At 46.7% G+C, this 16,840-nt stretch overlaps 1 protein-coding gene and 1 long non-coding RNA gene across 2 annotated transcripts; both read right to left on the reverse strand.

Annotated features, from left to right (window-relative positions):
- Positions 1 to 212: 212 nt before the first annotated feature.
- Positions 213 to 1,531, reverse strand: LOC146691150 (uncharacterized). Its single transcript, XM_085435347.1, has 3 exons — positions 1,194 to 1,531; positions 476 to 1,031; positions 213 to 393 (listed from the first exon to the last, which is right to left on the reverse strand). The coding sequence occupies exons 1-2, from the start codon at positions 1,503 to 1,505 to the stop codon at positions 759 to 761; spliced, it is 585 nt and encodes a 194-aa protein (XP_085291473.1). The 5' UTR covers positions 1,506 to 1,531; the 3' UTR covers positions 213 to 393; positions 476 to 758.
- A 3,146-nt stretch (positions 1,532 to 4,677) lies between these two features.
- On the reverse strand, positions 4,678 to 5,818 carry LOC146691151 (uncharacterized). Its single transcript, XR_014915769.1, has 3 exons — positions 5,345 to 5,818; positions 5,004 to 5,262; positions 4,678 to 4,720 (listed from the first exon to the last, which is right to left on the reverse strand). It is a non-coding gene; the product is annotated as an uncharacterized LOC146691151 (long non-coding RNA).
- Between the last annotated feature and the right edge of the window lie 11,022 nt (positions 5,819 to 16,840).

The raw sequence follows: 16,840 nt of genomic DNA on the forward strand, positions 1-16,840 counted from the left end.
CATTTTAATGGAGAGAAACAAAATATCAAGCAGAAACCCATTAAAAAACACATTACATCAAGGTTATAAGTTGGTCATGTCACTGAATGAAATGAATATTTGATCTCCTAAAAGTCATCCTGAATTCTGGATCCCACAGATTACAATCAATCAACCAATTACAGATACTCCTTATCTCAAATCCTTACGTGTATAAAGCCAATGTTACGGGAGTGATGAGTAAGAGAACCCAGACGCGGATCGCTCGTTAAGATTGAACAGTGTCTTTATTTACAGTGAAGCAAATCCAAAGTAATCCATAGTGCTAAGTCCCTTCCGTGCTCCCCTCGTGTGTCCATACGACTTTCGTAAACAGTGACGTCTCTCCTCTCGTATCTCCGTCTCACTCGTAGCCTGGAAAAAAGGCAAACAGATGCGGTTAGCCTCCCTCCGCTATCAAACGTTTGTCTAACACTCGCTGAATTCGAGTCACTACCCGGCTTGGTGGAATACTCCAGCGCTGTCTGTCACTCAGCCACACCATTAAATAGTTCTGTCACAATGGTGGATGATTGGCAGCAGCTGGCGAGGAATCAGTTGCAGGTGGGACCACTCAGAGTGGCGGAACTTCCGGGTCGGACATCTCCCGTTGCTACGCAACCGCGTAACAACTACAACGGAGACAAAAACAGAGCGGGAGAACAAACACACACACACACACACACACACACACACAGGTCGCCGGTCGGGGCACCGTCGAACCTGACAGTACCCCCGCTCTAATGGGAGCCTCCCGGCGACCCAGCAAACTTATCAGGGTGCCTGCGGCGGAAGTCTCTCACCATGGCAGCATCGAGAACCGCGGACCGCGGCACCCAAGAACGCTCTTCCGGACCGTACCCCTCCCAGTCCACCAAAAACTGAAAGCCCCTACCGCGGCGCCGGGCATCCAATATCCGCGATACGGAATACGCCGGCGAGCCGTCGATAATCCGGGCGGGTGGCGGGGGCCCGGAGGGCGGGCACAAAGGGCTGGTCCGGACAGGCCTCACCTGGGACACATGAAAGACATTGTGAATTCTCATGGAACGGGGAAGAGACAAACGTACAGTCACAGGATTCAACACGGCCAGGATGGGGAAGGGCCCGATAAAGCGTGGAGCCAGTTTCCTAGACTCGACCCTCAGAGGAACATATTTCGCAGACAGCCATACCTGTTGCCCGACCTGGTATGCAGGGGCCGGAGCACGGCGGCGATCCGCAAGTCTCTTGTTCTGCTCAGCGGTCCTCAAGAGGGCGGTCCGGGTGGCGCGCCATGCCCGCCGGCAGCGCCGCAGGTGGTGCTGGACTGAAGGAACCGACAATTCCCCCTCCGACACAGAGAGAAGCGGGGGCTGATACCCCAGGGAGGCCTCAAACGGGGAAACCCCAGTAGCCGCCGACGTGCTAGCATTATGGGCATATTCGACCCACGCCAGTTGATCGCTCCATGATGACTGGTTCGAAGAGACCACACAACGCAGCATCGCTTCGAGCTCTTGATTAGCCCGTTCCGCTTGCCCATTGGTTTGAGGGTGGAAGCCGGACGACAAGCTGGCCTGGGCCCCCAGTTCCTTACAAAACTCCTTCCACACTCGCGACGTGAATTGGGGACCCCGATCGGACACGATATCTTGGGGAACCCCATGGAGACGGAACACCTGCTGCGTGAGAATCTTGGCAGTATCCAGGGCCGAAGGGAGTTTCGGCAGAGCAACGAAATGAACAGCCTTTGAGAAGCGATCGATCACGGTCAAGATGACTGTGTAACCCGAGGAGGGGGGAAGACCGGTAACAAAGTCCAGTGCAATATGAGACCACGGGCGGCTGGGCACAGGCAATGGACGAAGGAGGCCAGCAGGGGGTGAACAGGAGACCTTGTTTCGGGCACAAACGGGGCAAGCGGCCACATACTCCCGAGCGTCCTTCCCTAGAGTCGGCCACCAAAACAAACGTTGCAGAAAGGCGATAGTGCGGTTTTTACCCGGGTGGCAGGCAAACTTGGCCGTATGGACCCAGTGAAGGACCTTACTTCGGACCGCCGTGGGAACAAACATCCTCCCATCGGGCCCAGTGCCCGGATCAGGTTCCGACCGCTGGGCAGCCTTAATAACCCGCTCTATGTCCCAGGTCAGAGCCCCCACGAAGCACGAGGATGGCAGAATGGGTCTCTCCTTCTCGTCTGGGTCGAGATCCGGGGAAAATTGGCGCGATAAAGCATCTGCTTAAGATTGCGGGAGCCAGGTCTGTAAGAGATGGTCAAGTTAAACCGAGTGAAAAACAGAGCCCACCTGGCCTGCCGGGCATTCAGTCTTTTGGCCGCTTGGAGGTAGGTCAAGTTCTTGTGGTCTGTCCAGATAACCACCGGATGCTCGCTGCCTTCGAGCCAATGTCGCCACTCTTCAAGCGCCAACTTAATGGCGAGGAGCTCCCGGTCTCCAACGTCGTAATTGCACTCTGCAGGAGATAAGCGACGTGAGAAAAAGGCACATGGGTGTAATTTTGCATTCACTCGTTGGGATAGTATTGCCCCCACACCTGCGTCTGAAGCATCCACCTCCACAAAAAAAGGTTGACTGATGTCTGCCTGTACCAACACCGGAGCTGAGGAAAAGAGGTGCTTGAGTCTCACAAAAGCCCGTTCAGCGCCGGGAGACCACTGGAATGGCTGCTTAGGAGAGGTTAGGTTGGTGAGAGGCAGGGCGACCTGACTGAAATTGCGGATAAACCGTCGATAGAAGTTGGCAAATCCCAGAAACTTCTGCAGCTGCTTACGGTTCTTGGGTTCAGGCCATTCCACCACTGCCCTCACTTTGGCCGGATCTGCCCGCAGCCGTCCCTCCTCGATGATGAACCCCAAAAAGGAGACTGTCTGCACGTGAAACTCACACTTCTCTGCCTTTACAAACAGCCGGTTCTCCAACAGGCGCTGCAACACCATTCTCACGTGCTTGACATGGTCAGCCGGGTTCCGAGAAAACACAAGGATGTCGTCTAGATAAACGAAAACACAATGATTAATGAAGTCCCGTAAAACATCATTTATCATGGCTTGGAAGACCGCCGGAGCATTCGTGAGCCCGAAAGGCATCACCAAATATTCAAAGTGCCCACGATGCGTGTTGAACGCCGTCTTCCACTCATCCCCCTGGCGGATTCTCACCAGATGATAAGCACTGCGGAGGTCCAGTTTAGAAAAGATGGCAGCCCCCTGAAGGAGTTCAAAAGCAGAGGTGAGTAAAGGAAGCGGGTATTTGTTCTTAATGGTTATCTTGTTAAGACCTCGAAAGTCAATGCAGGGGCGGAGCGTTTTGTCTTTCTTCTCAACGAAGAAGAAACCTGCCGCGAGAGGAGAGGTGGACTGCCGGATTATCCCGGCCGCCAGCGAATCGGTGATGTAGCCCTCCATTACCTCTCGCTCTGATTTCGAAATACTGTATAGACGGCTTGTGGGCAAGGGAGCGCCGGGTAGCAAGTCTATCCCACAATCGTACGGACGATGGGGGGGAAGAGACTGGGCCTTTTCTTTACTGAACACCTGGGCTAGGTCGTGATATTCAGCTGGAACTGCAGTCAAATCGGGAGGAGCGTCAGGTGAAGATGGGCTAGTGGACGTCTGGCTAACTGTAGCAGAACGTAAACACTGTTCATGACACTTAGGACTCCACCCAGTTATCCTGCTGTTCTCCCAATCGATCTGCGGGTTATGGCGTTCGAGCCAGGGGTAGCCCAAAACTAGCGGAGTGTGAGGAGCCTTGAACAGAAACAGGCTGATTTGTTCAACATGGTTTCCGGAAAGAGAAAGAGTCAAATCAGTAGTGCGATGTGTTATACTGGCCAAGGGGGCACCATTCAGCGCCGCCACCTGGAGGACCTCAGGTAAGGGTTCAACAGGTATGCCCAACGTCTGGGCCAGGGCTTCGTCAATAAAACTTTGTTCGGCCCCCGAATCGATTAAAGCACTACATGGGTGAATACAGGACTGGAAAATCAATTTGGCAGGACAGCTGAGGTGGGGCAAGATGTTTGCGGTAACGCCCGTCAGTATGCCCACGGCTACTGACGAGCAGCGTCTTTTCCCGACTCTGGGCATTTATCAGAAAAGTGTCCTCTCTTTCCGCAAGTGAAACACTCACCCCCCTGAGGTCTTCTCCGTCGGGCCACAGACCTAAAGCTGGCTCGACCAATCTGCATGGGCTGCTCCTCCTCCAACGGCTGTTCCTCCCACTCCCGTCTCCACTCGAGAGAGGGCCCTGCCGAGGTTTTGCTGCCGCCCGCTGGTCGCCGTCCAAACTCACGCCTATGCTCATCCAACTGAATGCACACATTCACCAAAGCACTGAGCGACTTAGGCAGTTCTCTTGAGGCCAACTCACGTTTTAGATTTTCGTTCAGGCCGTTTATGAAAGCCCCTCGTAGTGCATTTTCTTGCCAGCCGGTCTCCTCGGCCAAAATCCAGAAGTCAATCGAGAAGTCCGCTACACTCCTCCATCCTTGTTTCAGGGAAAACATGCGATGTGCTGCGCTGTCGGCGCTGGAGCCTTTGTCAAAAACACAACGAAATTTGCACAAAAAATCTTCATAAGAGATAGCAGGTTGCATGCTTACCACGGCCTGGGCCCATTGTAAAGGGCGTCCAGTCATTGATTCCACCATTAACCCCACCTTGGCTCCATCTGAGAAATAAGACCGAGGCTGTTCTCTAAAAATGAACGAACACTGTGTTAAGAACCCGCGGCTCTTATCCAGATCCCCACTAAACTTCTCAGGGGCCGGCAGCGGGTGCTCGCGCTGCAGTGTGGGAGGGGAAGGAGGCAGAGGAGAAGCCGCGGCTGTGCTGAGAGACGGCCCGGGCGACGGAGCATCAGCTGCAGCCCCAGGGGGAGTTAGCAAAATCCCTTTTAATTCAGCAACCAGCTGCCGTAACACAGTTTGTTCTTCAACAACATGTTTCATCATTTTTTCATGGCGTTCCAACATCTCACCTTGAATCGAGAGTTCTCGCAGAACCGGAGCGGCGTCCGCTGGGTCCATGTAAGTGGCTGGAGTATTCTGTTACGGGAGTGATGAGTAAGAGAACCCAGACGCGGATCGCTCGTTAAGATTGAACAGTGTCTTTATTTACAGTGAAGCAAATCCAAAGTAATCCATAGTGCTAAGTCCCTTCCGTGCTCCCCTCGTGTGTCCATACGACTTTCGTAAACAGTGACGTCTCTCCTCTCGTATCTCCGTCTCACTCGTAGCCTGGAAAAAAGGCAAACAGATGCGGTTAGCCTCCCTCCGCTATCAAACGTTTGTCTAACACTCGCTGAATTCGAGTCACTACCCGGCTTGGTGGAATACTCCAGCGCTGTCTGTCACTCAGCCACACCATTAAATAGTTCTGTCACAATGGTGGATGATTGGCAGCAGCTGGCGAGGAATCAGTTGCAGGTGGGACCACTCAGAGTGGCGGAACTTCCGGGTCGGACATCTCCCGTTGCTACGCAACCGCGTAACAACTACAACGGAGACAAAAACAGAGCGGGAGAACAAACACACACACACACACACACACACACAGGTCGCCGGTCGGGGCACCGTCGAACCTGACAGCCAACATGCCCACAGAATCAATTTCTCCCATTCCAACCTCACCACCACCACGGGCAAACACAAAGAGCTGTCAAAGACAAAACTGTACATGTGCGCAAGTCTGCAATGGGCTACAAGACCAGGAGCAAGAAGCCTTGTGAGAAAATGGAAACTGCTAGAGCAATTATTTGGAAACTGAAGAAATAATTGACCATCAGTCGCTCTCAGTTTAGAGCTCCATATAAGGTTTTGTCTCGTGGAGCAAGCATTTACACGAGAAATGGTGTTGGATCAGCCAAAACTGCACTGGAGGGTTTTATAATGGCCTGAAGGCAGTTTAGGCCAGAAGGTCAAGAAACTACATATACAGGAACATCTATATGATTCTGAAATGAAACCAAAATCAAGCTCTCTGGCATGAACTCGACTCAATGGGGTAATGGAGAAGAGAAATTCTGAGTAGGACCCAAAGACCACATCCCTTTGATCAAGCGCAGAGGTGGAAACATTTTGCTTTATGGGCTGTTTTTCTGCTAAGGGTACAGGATGACTTCACCACCTTGTGGAGACAATGGACGGGCCATGTAGTGTAAAATCTTGGATGAGAACCTTCCCTTAGCCAGAAACACACTATGGGTTGTAGATGAGTCTTCCACCATGACAGTAACCCAAAGCATAATGCCAAGGCAACAAAGTAGAGGGTAAAGAAGAAAGACATGAAGGTCATGGAGTGGCCTCGCAGCTCTCCAGACCTCAATCATATAGAAAATCTTTGGACAAAGCTGAAACTCCGAGTTGCCAAGTGTTGGTCAAGAAATCTTAAGGACTTACATCTTCTTGGAAGATAAGGTCCAAAATCCTTCCTGAGATGTGTGCAAACTTAGTGACCAACTACAGGAAGCTTCTTGCCAAATAGAGTTTCTCCACCAAGTACTGGGTCACGCCTTGCTTGGGGATCAAATACATATTTCACTCAGTGACATGCAAATCAATTTATGACTTTAATGTACAAGTTTTGTGGATTTTTGGTTGATATTCTGTCTTTCTTCATTAAAAAGAAACTACTATAAAAATTAGAAACTGCTCATTTCTTTATAAAGGAGCACAATTACAAATTCAGTAGGTGATCATATTATTATGTTGATCACCTCCTCCTCTGCGTACAGTGGACCCAGGCTGGAAACAGACAGCCTGAGCACATGTGGGATAACATGCAAAACCTGCTCAGAGGCATTCTGGGAGGAAACGTGTTTGGGGGTCTGTGACATAAATCCTCAACAAACGAGCCCACAGATGTAAATAGATACACTTTTAATGTGCAGCACACACACAGCTGTGTGAGGGGTGGTGTGACAGATTCGCCTTGTCGTCATTTGTGTCACGGTCGCCGCCTGTGAGGGACCGCGGCGAACACGAGGAGGAGGAGGAGCTTTTAAAAAAGGCCCAAAGTTACTTAAAAAGCTCGGGGAGTAGCAGGAGGAAGGGAAGGAAAAGGAGGTGGAGTGCGTGCTATGTTTCATTCAGAGGAGCATTTGCAGGATTATTGAATTTATGTCATGGAGCATTTCTCAGCGGTTCACCTTAGGCTGTATCCGCCCGATGCACCACCTACAGGATGTTCACTGTTCAGAAGCTCATTCAACTTCTGACTGAATTTGTGAGTCACAAATGAAAAACACCACAGAGAGAAACTTGACTTTCAGCACCCCTAATCCATTCAACCATCCATCTGCTGCTGCTTACTTTCTGCCAAGGCAGGCTGATGCGGCTGTATCTCACACTGAAGCTCTGCCAGTGTTCTCTGCGAGCTCTGCACCCTCGTCTCCAAATCGACGTTTGCATAAGACTACTTCAAAACAAAAAATAACAAATATGTTTACCCGTTTCCCGGCCATCAGCTGAAAAGACAATAAAGCACAAAGTTTACAGTTTAACTTGGTACATCAGGCACAAAAAACTAAACATGTGCATCTTTGTCACAAGACTACAAGGATGCTCTCCTCACCCTTTATTCTCAGCGTTCTGATGCTCTGGTTTTAGCAAAATCAAAGATAACGTCCACTTTTAATCGTTCACATCCTGGCAGGACCTTTGTGTTTTGCACTGTTGTCCTTTGGAAACACACCCCTTCAGAGCACTGACACTGGTTGTTGATGAATGATGGCTCTCATTGGGAGGTTATTCCATAACCCCGTGTGTCACAGCACACATGCCAGAGGAGAGCACTGATAACTAAAAAGTTAAAGCAGGTGGAAGGTCGTTGGATCGATCCCTGGCTCCTCCTGTCCATGTATGGAAGTATCCTTGGACAATATTGTTACAACTGCTGTCGTTTGTTTCATATGCAAATTTCAGTGTGCAGGTGCCTTTACCTGATTGGTGGATCCAGAGGATGGCCCACACGGATTGGCTAACTAGCTGGAGATGGCTTATATGATGACACCGCCATGGACTCTCGTTCATTCATCCTCAGCTAATCCCAACCAGGAGATCTTTTGTTACTGGCCCAATTCTGTTCGCCCTATGCAGGAGTATGTAGGGGTGGACTGCCTTTTTTGTTTCATTATAGTTTTCTCCTGTTTTTCTTAGTTAGGGAGGCAAGTTGCTGTCATTTGGTTTGAATCTTTTGGTTAGGTAAGTTTGCGAGATTGGTTCCTTTTGTTTGTTGTTTTGGCGTTAGGTCCACCCCGAACTTATAATCAGCTCCTTCTTGTGTCACACAACCTAACGAATCAACGTATTGTAAATAAATTATAATCAAACTTTACCAGTTGTGTGATGTGGCTGATTGGGGTCTGGATGGGACGAGGGACGAGAATGGATCACCCTTATGTTGTGGTCTGGCCACCCCTAGACAGGCCATAACAATATGAAACAGAGATCATGGAGGTTTAAAGTAATACATGGTGAAGACTGTTCTCTCATTGGCAAAATGAGCAGATAAAAGATCTTGAGGGATGAAAGTTAAGGAGGTCGCTCGCTGGGCTGTTCCTGCTGCAGTCCACTGCTTACCTCACTTCCAAACAGAGTCAGCTGGAATCAGTACCATGTGTCAGCAGGGGCATGTTTGACTGTTTGGCATCAGAAATATTCAGGTTTGTGTGAGTGAGCATGCAGAAGGCCCGACACGTGGCTGTTAATTAACTGCTCCGTTCTTCCATTTGTGATAATCAAACATAAGGAACCACGTCGGACATTTGCGTCCTCTCAGCTCACTCAGATGTTGAGTACAAGGACTGAGCTGCCTCACGGGTGAGCCATCATTCTTAAACTCTCAGGATGATGGCCGCTTAGAAGAAGCCTCGCAATCTGACTGAATTACTGTTTCATTGTTCTATTTTCTAAGAACTGACAATTTGACTGGTTTTAAGTCACTTTGGAATAAAGCGAGCGCACCAGCGGACACCTTTTACTGTAATTTCACAGACAAACATGAGTCTTGTTCTGACATCACCATCAGTGCTGCATAGTGGAGGCAATTTCAAAATAACAAAGTCAAAGTTCGACCCATCTAGACAGCCAATCATCTGCCGACCTCTGAGTGCTGCACCGGTCCCCTTTCGCTTCTAAAAAGAAACACCAAATGAGACAAAAGTGAAAAACAAAAGAGAGTCAGGCCTTTTGAAGCCGATTGGAACAACTCGCAAAGCAGCAGCACTTTGTGCGGCACTCAGATAAAACCAAAGAATGAATAAAGATGGGCGAAGATGACAGTATTGATTATGATGTGTTTTTCTCACGATGCCCTCGCCTCAGCTTTCTTCAACCGTCCGATAGCTACGGCTTAATCACAGCATTCACTCTCGGAGCAGCAGCGGCGTCTGCCAATACAGTGCACAGCCAGAGTGGGCGGTTTAATGGAATATGGGTCAAACCGGCCTCTCAGTTCAGCAGCATGGCCTCCAAGTTCTTTCCTCCTGCTAGCACACACAGATGGATGCACACATTTTGAAATCCACTTTCCAGTTTCTCTCACTTTGCCCTCAAAATCGCAGTTTTGCTCTATTGTGCACATTTGTTCTGCGTGACAAAATGTGCTTTCACAGACAGCAAGTTTAAGGTTATCCTGCCCTCTTTCCGCTCAAACTGCTTTAAAATCACACCAACAAATATGCTTTTAGTTTTTAAATATTTTCTTTGTGCTGTAATTTGCACGGCAGATGCATTTGGTGACCCAGCGTCGGCACTACAATGGCCCTGATGATTCCCTTGTGCTTTTATTGTAAATTTTAAAAAACTCAGCAGATGCTATGGCTGCTTTCACTGTGCTACGCCTCTTACACCAGCACTGTCTTAAAGTATCAAGAGAATTCCTGCATAAATCCCATTTAATCCTTCTCTTGAACCATATAGACTTTCAATACCAGAAGAGAAAGAAAAATACCTGCGGCTGTTTAACATTGTCATTTTCCTGCTGCAGCCATACTAAAAACACACAAAATGTGACTTAAAAGTTGCTGATGTGGAGACCTTACAGACGAATAACTTTTAACTCCTGGATATGAAGCATACATAGAAAGCCTGAAGTTTAAGTGGAGCAGCAGCAGGTATGATAATGACGGAGGACAGCAAACAACACACCACACAATAACCCTTAATAACCAAACAATAAATCAGTGCTCTTACATTTATATTACTATTTCTCTTTATACCAATGCTGTCAGCATTAATCTCGTTAAACTGACATTATGACGCGGATGGCCCCGTGCGAGGGCTGCACGGCGTCAACACGTTAGCATAGTTAGCTTGTTAGCACGGGGCCATCCGCGTTAACTCGCTAACGGAGATTTGCCACATTAATGTGGTTGTGGTGTTAACGTCATTTTAACGAGATTAACGCTGACAGCACCAATTAATACACGTCTTTAATTATGATTGCTTTGTTGTCTGTACAACTCAGTTTCCCTCTGTGATTCATAAAGTTTTTCTATTCCTGTTGTGATGAGGAGACGGTTTGACTTCAGAGAGGACAAAGAGAACTATTCACCTACAAAAACCTACAACTAAACTCCCAGATAACTCCAGCAAAAACAGGAAAAAAGGTGGGTGTCAAATAAAAACTGGCAGCTCTCCACCACCAGCTTACTACCATAAGCTAGCATGAAACTAAACCCAAACAACAGATTAACACAAAGCCTAACAGATATCTCTCAAAACGACACTATAGTTTTGGATATTTCTTTCTTGGCCCATAAAGCATAAAAATACCATCAACAGCTAGAAAAAGTTGATTTTTATGATGTTTTGGGGAATGAAATCTACACACTTGATTCTTAATAATACGTGGAATCATCTGTAAACAAAAGAAAAGAAAAAACTCTGCATTAGCAATCCGTAGGAGAAAGTTTTCTAACCCTCTTAAATCTGTTCCCTAAGCCTGCAGTATTACCATTATAACGGCAAGACAGAACGTCCTCTTAAAATCATCAATGCAGAACAGCAGCTTTTTTAAACCAGAATTCAAAGTTTTAGGAAGCTTTAGGAAGGTTTGTGAAGGTTCTGCAGACAACGCTATTAAAAGGTCCTCAGTGCGTGGGTTAACAATTGGTGCAGAGCAAAACACAACCCTAAATTAATTATAATGTTAGTTATTAGTTGTGTTGGGGGTTCTTTCAAAATTAAGCTACACTGATGCAGCTGTTGTTGTGAAATTAAACTGAACTGAATATCATTTTTCAAATTATGACATTAAAAAAGCTCCTAAAAGGCTCCAGCAGCACAAACACAGTCCGGAAGTTCAGGTCATGGACTTCTACTAGCTGAGGTGAAGCCTAGCAGACAGCTATCAGCTACAGTCGCCTGTATCGCCATCCACCTGTCAGTCAAGGAGGACACGCCCCCAAAAATGTCAAGTTTAAGCCTTAATACATTATAAACAGGTGAGTTATAAAAACATTCTCTCTTCTACAGTTATTACGAAGGGTGAAATGAGAAAAAAACTGTAAAGTTTTTTTTTTTTAACATGGAAATCATGGACTCACTGCTGGAGGCTCTAGTGGACATCAGAGGAAGTGCAGCTTTTGGCACTTCTTCCACTTTGGCATGATTTTTAAGCCCTGAAAGTTGATGTTTGGGCCTCTTTTTCCTACACCTCACTGCTTCAATCCAGCAGCTTTAAGCCGCGCTTTAAAAACCCTGTTTGACCAAGTAGAAACGAAGCTGGCGCGCCTGGAAGAGTGGATGTAAATGAAAGTCTTCAACCGCTGCACGAGGTCAGCAATCTGCAGCGTATGAAGTTTGGAGTGGAAGCAAAACAGATTACTGTTTTAGTGTTTTAGGTATGTAGCAGCGGGGCTGAGTGTGTCTCCGAGCAAGCCGAAGTGACAAAGATAACAGAGAGAGAAAACTGATAGACAATTGCAGGGTGACTCGGCTCCTATTTCCTTCCCGTCCCTGGTGATTACCTCAGCCTACTCTGTTTTTCTCCACATTCGTGAGCGCATTGTCAAGCAGCATCATCTCACAGTCGCAGAAAAAACTGAAAGATTTTTGTAAACAACATCTAACACCTTGAGAGGGACTGAGGACGGCAGCAGGAGGGAAAAGAAAAGCAGCGTCGAGGCACGTAATTCATGGAGGCAGCCGTGCTGGAGAGAAGATTGTAGAACAATGCACATTCTCTTTTATTTGTTGTACTTCCCCTTTGCCCGTCTCTTATTAATCTGCTTCTGTGTGTGCTTTGAGTGCTTATTGTGCTTTGGAGAAGATCAGGAGATTGAGTGCAGACAGATACACAGACCACCTACTATCCATCCTGAAGCAGACAATAAACAACGCAGGGCCTCCCTTTGAACGTTCTGACAGCGTTCTGGCAACGCTGAGAGCCTTCACGAGCGGTAAAAGTGCTGCGTGAACAATCTGGGCGAGCTAGGCCCGCAGCCAAAGTAGATGACACCGGCAGACGCCGTGTGTGCGAGGCATAAAATGTGTCTGCTGCAAAACAGTTTTCTTTCTCCGCCAGAAAGTAAAAACTTGATTGGGAACAGAGGTGCCTATTACAGTCAGGGGTAATAATAGGGTGGAGTGACGGCATACATCACAGAAGAAGAAAAAAGTCCTCCTGGCAGGCAATGTGGGGTAGCAGGGTGTGTGTGTGTGTGTGTGTGTGTGTGTGTGTGTGTGTGTGTGTGTGTGTGTGGTGGGAGGAGGTGGAGAGTTACTGGTGCTGTCTGGGTGCTTATTTGCTGAAGGAAATGGTAGCCAGGCATGCAACAAGATGGAGAGGCGAGCCAGCAGACTAACAGAAAGACAGGCTACTGGAGTGAGTGTCTGATGATCAGTCTATCCGCCGTCACCTCCACAACAGGCGCAGTGACACTGCATTTGCTCAGCAGAGAGGTCCATCTGAAGGAAAACCTCTGCATGATGTGAAATTGGAGTGTCATGTAGGGACTGTTGAACAAAATGCTTATTTCCTGATGAATCAGGGCTGGTTGTCACCCTTCATACAGAGCAATAAGCTGGAGCGGACCACTTTCTTTCATTAGGGCTTCACCGCCAGAGTCCAACTAGACAGCTGTCCCACAAATAGCAGCAGCAATCTTCCACCTAAAGTCACTTTAAGGAAAATAGACTGTCCAGAGTTCCAGTGTTTGGGGGTAAAGAGACACTCGCAGAAGCTGAAAGAACTGGGAGAAATTCACTGCGTTAAGAAGCCATGATGCCAGTCCTTGAGTAATCAAGCTCCTGCAGAACTTTTGGACTTGCTCATCAAAAGGAATTAACGCTCAACGACTTCAACAATCCCAGCCACACAGGCCTAGAGACCGGGTAGCAACCATCTGACAACGTCTGAGGGAAGTGTGTCTACTTTCTGACCAGTTGCAGCAGGTTGCTAAGTAGTCGTTGTGAAAACGGTCACCAGTCAGCTGCACCAAAAACCTCCTAATACTTTAGGTTACCATGGCAATCTGCTTGACGCCAAAGTCTGCATGAAAGATGCCCACTTGCTTGTGATCTTGTTACTGTGAAGCAGGTCGAAAATGGTAAATATTCACCTCCAAAGTAAAAGTCCAAGGAAACATCTTTCAAAAAGCCCAACTTTTACTTTGAAGGTGAGCATTTGACATTTCCAGTTTGTTTCACGCTTGTGTTTGCAGCCAAGTCAGCATCTGCCATTCAAACTACAGGTGATTGCAGCAACCTGCAAGGAAGTTTTCAGTGCAGCATCGTATATCTCTTTGCAACCAATTTCACATTAGCAGCTACCAGCAACCCCAGTCTGGTATTCAGCCCATGACTACACATTTCACGCACTGGTTGTCATTCAGCCAGACTGTCTCTGTGTATTTTACATAGTGTTTACCTAACGCAACAGATCTCACAAGGTAAATCGAACAGCTTCCTGATTCTGCATATTCATCCACAAATATCTGGCTAACGACATTAACTTCCTTCTAACCACACCCGAGCATTTGTTTTACTTTCACACCATGACTGACTTCAGGATGTTTATCGAGCCTTTCACAGTCTCGGCCCTCTGAATGTACCCTGCTCCCTGGGTTTGGAGTTGTATGTTGGGTTTTCCATTTCTGTTTTAATTTCATTATCTTCTGATTTTATGATGAGCTCCTCCGGAGGTTTTAGTTCCCTCTGTGTTAAAAGCGCCCTCGCTGTCCTGGTAGTGATAATAAAGCGTGAAACAGTCGTTAAGAACCATATGTTTATGTCTGAAGACAGCCTCGGAATTCAAATGGGTTTATAATAGCAGCGTTCCCACTTCCCTCCCAGCAAATAAACAAATAACCCAAAATGAGCAACGTGACATGAGAAATAAACAGCTGCTTCCTGGGTTAAAGTCCAGTGTTTTGTTCATCCATTCATCCCAACTTCCTCCCTATAGTGGTTTTATAACTATACTACATCACCCTGGTTCTGACATAATTACAATGGTAATGGTGTTGTACAGGAACAAGCTTGTGGCACAAACAGTATTAGGTTTATTTTTTGTTTTTCTCTTTCCACCTGTAAATACTTTTGGGGAGCTCCACATGACTACAGAGCGTGCAGTTTGAATATATTTTGCATCCCCTCTGACTTTTCCCCCATTTCCTGTCTTATCTCTGGCACTACTATAAAAAAATATCTTGCAAAACACGATAGCAATCTCTTGGCAGCAAGATGAAAAGCTTCTTTGTTGATTGTATTTAGCTGAACAGAAAATAGTGTGTTTAACCACTTAACAAGATGCCATGATCACTGCGCCAACTGACTGCATCAGTCACACAGGCCCAGAGACCGATTTGCGCTTGCCTGGCAAGCTGGAGTATTCTCCGACCGACTGCAAGAAAAAAGATGAGGACACAACACAAACAAATGCAGCAGAAGAATGTCGATGCATGGAGGATAATGCACCAAACAAAAGTTCTTAAGATTTAAATTCATATTTAATAAAACCAGGTTAAACAGGGTAATCTTGCTGACACACAAACAGATGAGCTGACTTGGACAGATATGTTTCAGTCCTACTTAAAGCTGCAGTTACACTTCCTTCATGCTGTAAGTCCACACACTGCAATCTAAATGCAACTGCTTGCAATGAGATTTCTTCCTGGCTGAATAACAGCCTCAAAGAGTAGGGCTGTTTGTGAAGTCCAGCCTCTCACCTCATTTTTTCTGTTTCCACCTCACTACAGCACTCCAGCCTTGCTCTTGTAAAATCGAAAGTAAAAAATACCATAAAAATAGTGGGAAACAGTGTGTGCATGCTAACTTATTTTCTTCTTTCTAAGGTAATTACCAGCACCTGTGAAACATCTTTCCTGATCTTCCTGCTCTCAAAGTTATACGAGCTGAAGTTAACAGTCCACCTCCCTCCACCTCAGAGTGACCATGAAAATCAGATATCCTGTGCATTCCTCGAGCTGGACTTCAAAAAGAGAAGCACAAGCATTTCAACTTCAGAGACACAGAGGAACTTTAGAAGCACAAAGAGCTGTCAGAAAGCTCACCAGCAGGGATTACACACTGTTTCAGCACATTGCTTCCATATTTATATACAGCTTTTGTGTTTCAAGGCTCCTGTTAAACAAATCTTCAGGTTTCAGTTTTGTATGTTTTTTCAGTGAGTGACTATAAGCCATGTTAGCAATGAGCTTTGCATCCTGCAAACACAGATGTGACAGACCTGCAGTTCCAGCTCCACATGTCTTATCCTTGGACTCTACTAGAGCAGCTTTGCATGATCTACAGTCCAAATAATCCTTCTTTATCTCACGCTGGGCCTCAGTGCCCCTCAATTCATTCTCTGTCTGTAACAAGCTGTTTTTAGCTCCTCCCACTTTAAGCTTTTAAGACAGCACTCCCCAAACCTTTTTTGCGCCACGGACTGGTTTAATGTCAGACAATATTTTCAAGGATGTGGCGGATAAATACAACAAAATAAAATGATATGACCAAGACAAAAACTGTGGTATTTTGTAAATATAATAATAAACTCAAATTTACTGTGTAATTGTGTAACTTTATTAGCAATGTCGTCCTGAAATGCGCCAACAACACTGAGAGTAACATCCCCCTCTCTGCCCCTTAATTCTCTCTGGTCGCTATGGTAACGTGTAAATATTTATTTCAAAATAAGACACACAACTACAACACGGGAAAAAACCCAGGGACACCAAGTTAACGATAAAAACCTGAAAACCATCAATTTCACACCCGAGCCTCAACTCTCATGGCCCGGTACCAAACGACTCCGGTCTGTGGCCTGGGGTTGGGGACCACTGCTTTAAGCCATCTTAGGGGTGTCCCTTCTCTATTACATCATTCAAAACCAGGAGTAGAAAAAAATGGGTGTTTGGAGCAGAGTTTCACAGTGATTACTGCACATGCACTGACTACATTAACACAAAATACGCCTTCATGGGTGGATGAGCAATCCAGTATTGAAGTCCATAAACAAATTAGCATAAATCCAGCAGCAACAGTGACACAAGGAAACAGACTATGTGTAAAATAAAAACGACAAAGTAAAGACAACACAAAAGATCGTGTGCATAACAAGACACAGCTGGAGTTCCTCTAATGTCCACTTGAGGCCACGCCCAACTTAACAGCATAAATAAACATTTTTAACATTTCCATGGTGGACCAGTCAAAGCCTGGGTTAACAATGACTGCCACCACTGCTGCCATTGCATGTGTGTGTGCGTGCGTGCGTCAGTGGAAACTGTGCCGTTAGGTGAATACAGATGTATGGATGTATATATGATGTAGTATTTTAGGAGGCAAAAAAGGATGCTAGTGATAA

This window comes from Copadichromis virginalis, linkage group LG16 (genome assembly GCF_057382275.1).
Source record: "Copadichromis virginalis isolate Kocher_CV1m ecotype Utaka linkage group LG16, C_Virginalis_male_GT1.1, whole genome shotgun sequence".
Lineage (NCBI taxonomy): Eukaryota > Metazoa > Chordata > Actinopteri > Cichliformes > Cichlidae > Copadichromis > Copadichromis virginalis.

Excerpts from the sequence above, each read along its gene's own strand:
- LOC146691150 (XM_085435347.1), bottom strand. The coding sequence starts at position 1,505 with ATGCTGCGTTGTGTGGTCTCTTCGAACCAGTCATCATGGAGCGATCAA. Across the intron at positions 1,032-1,193 it reads CATACCAGGTCGGGCAACAG|GTGAGGCCTGTCCGGACCAG; the intron begins GTATGGCTGTCT and ends CATGTGTCCCAG.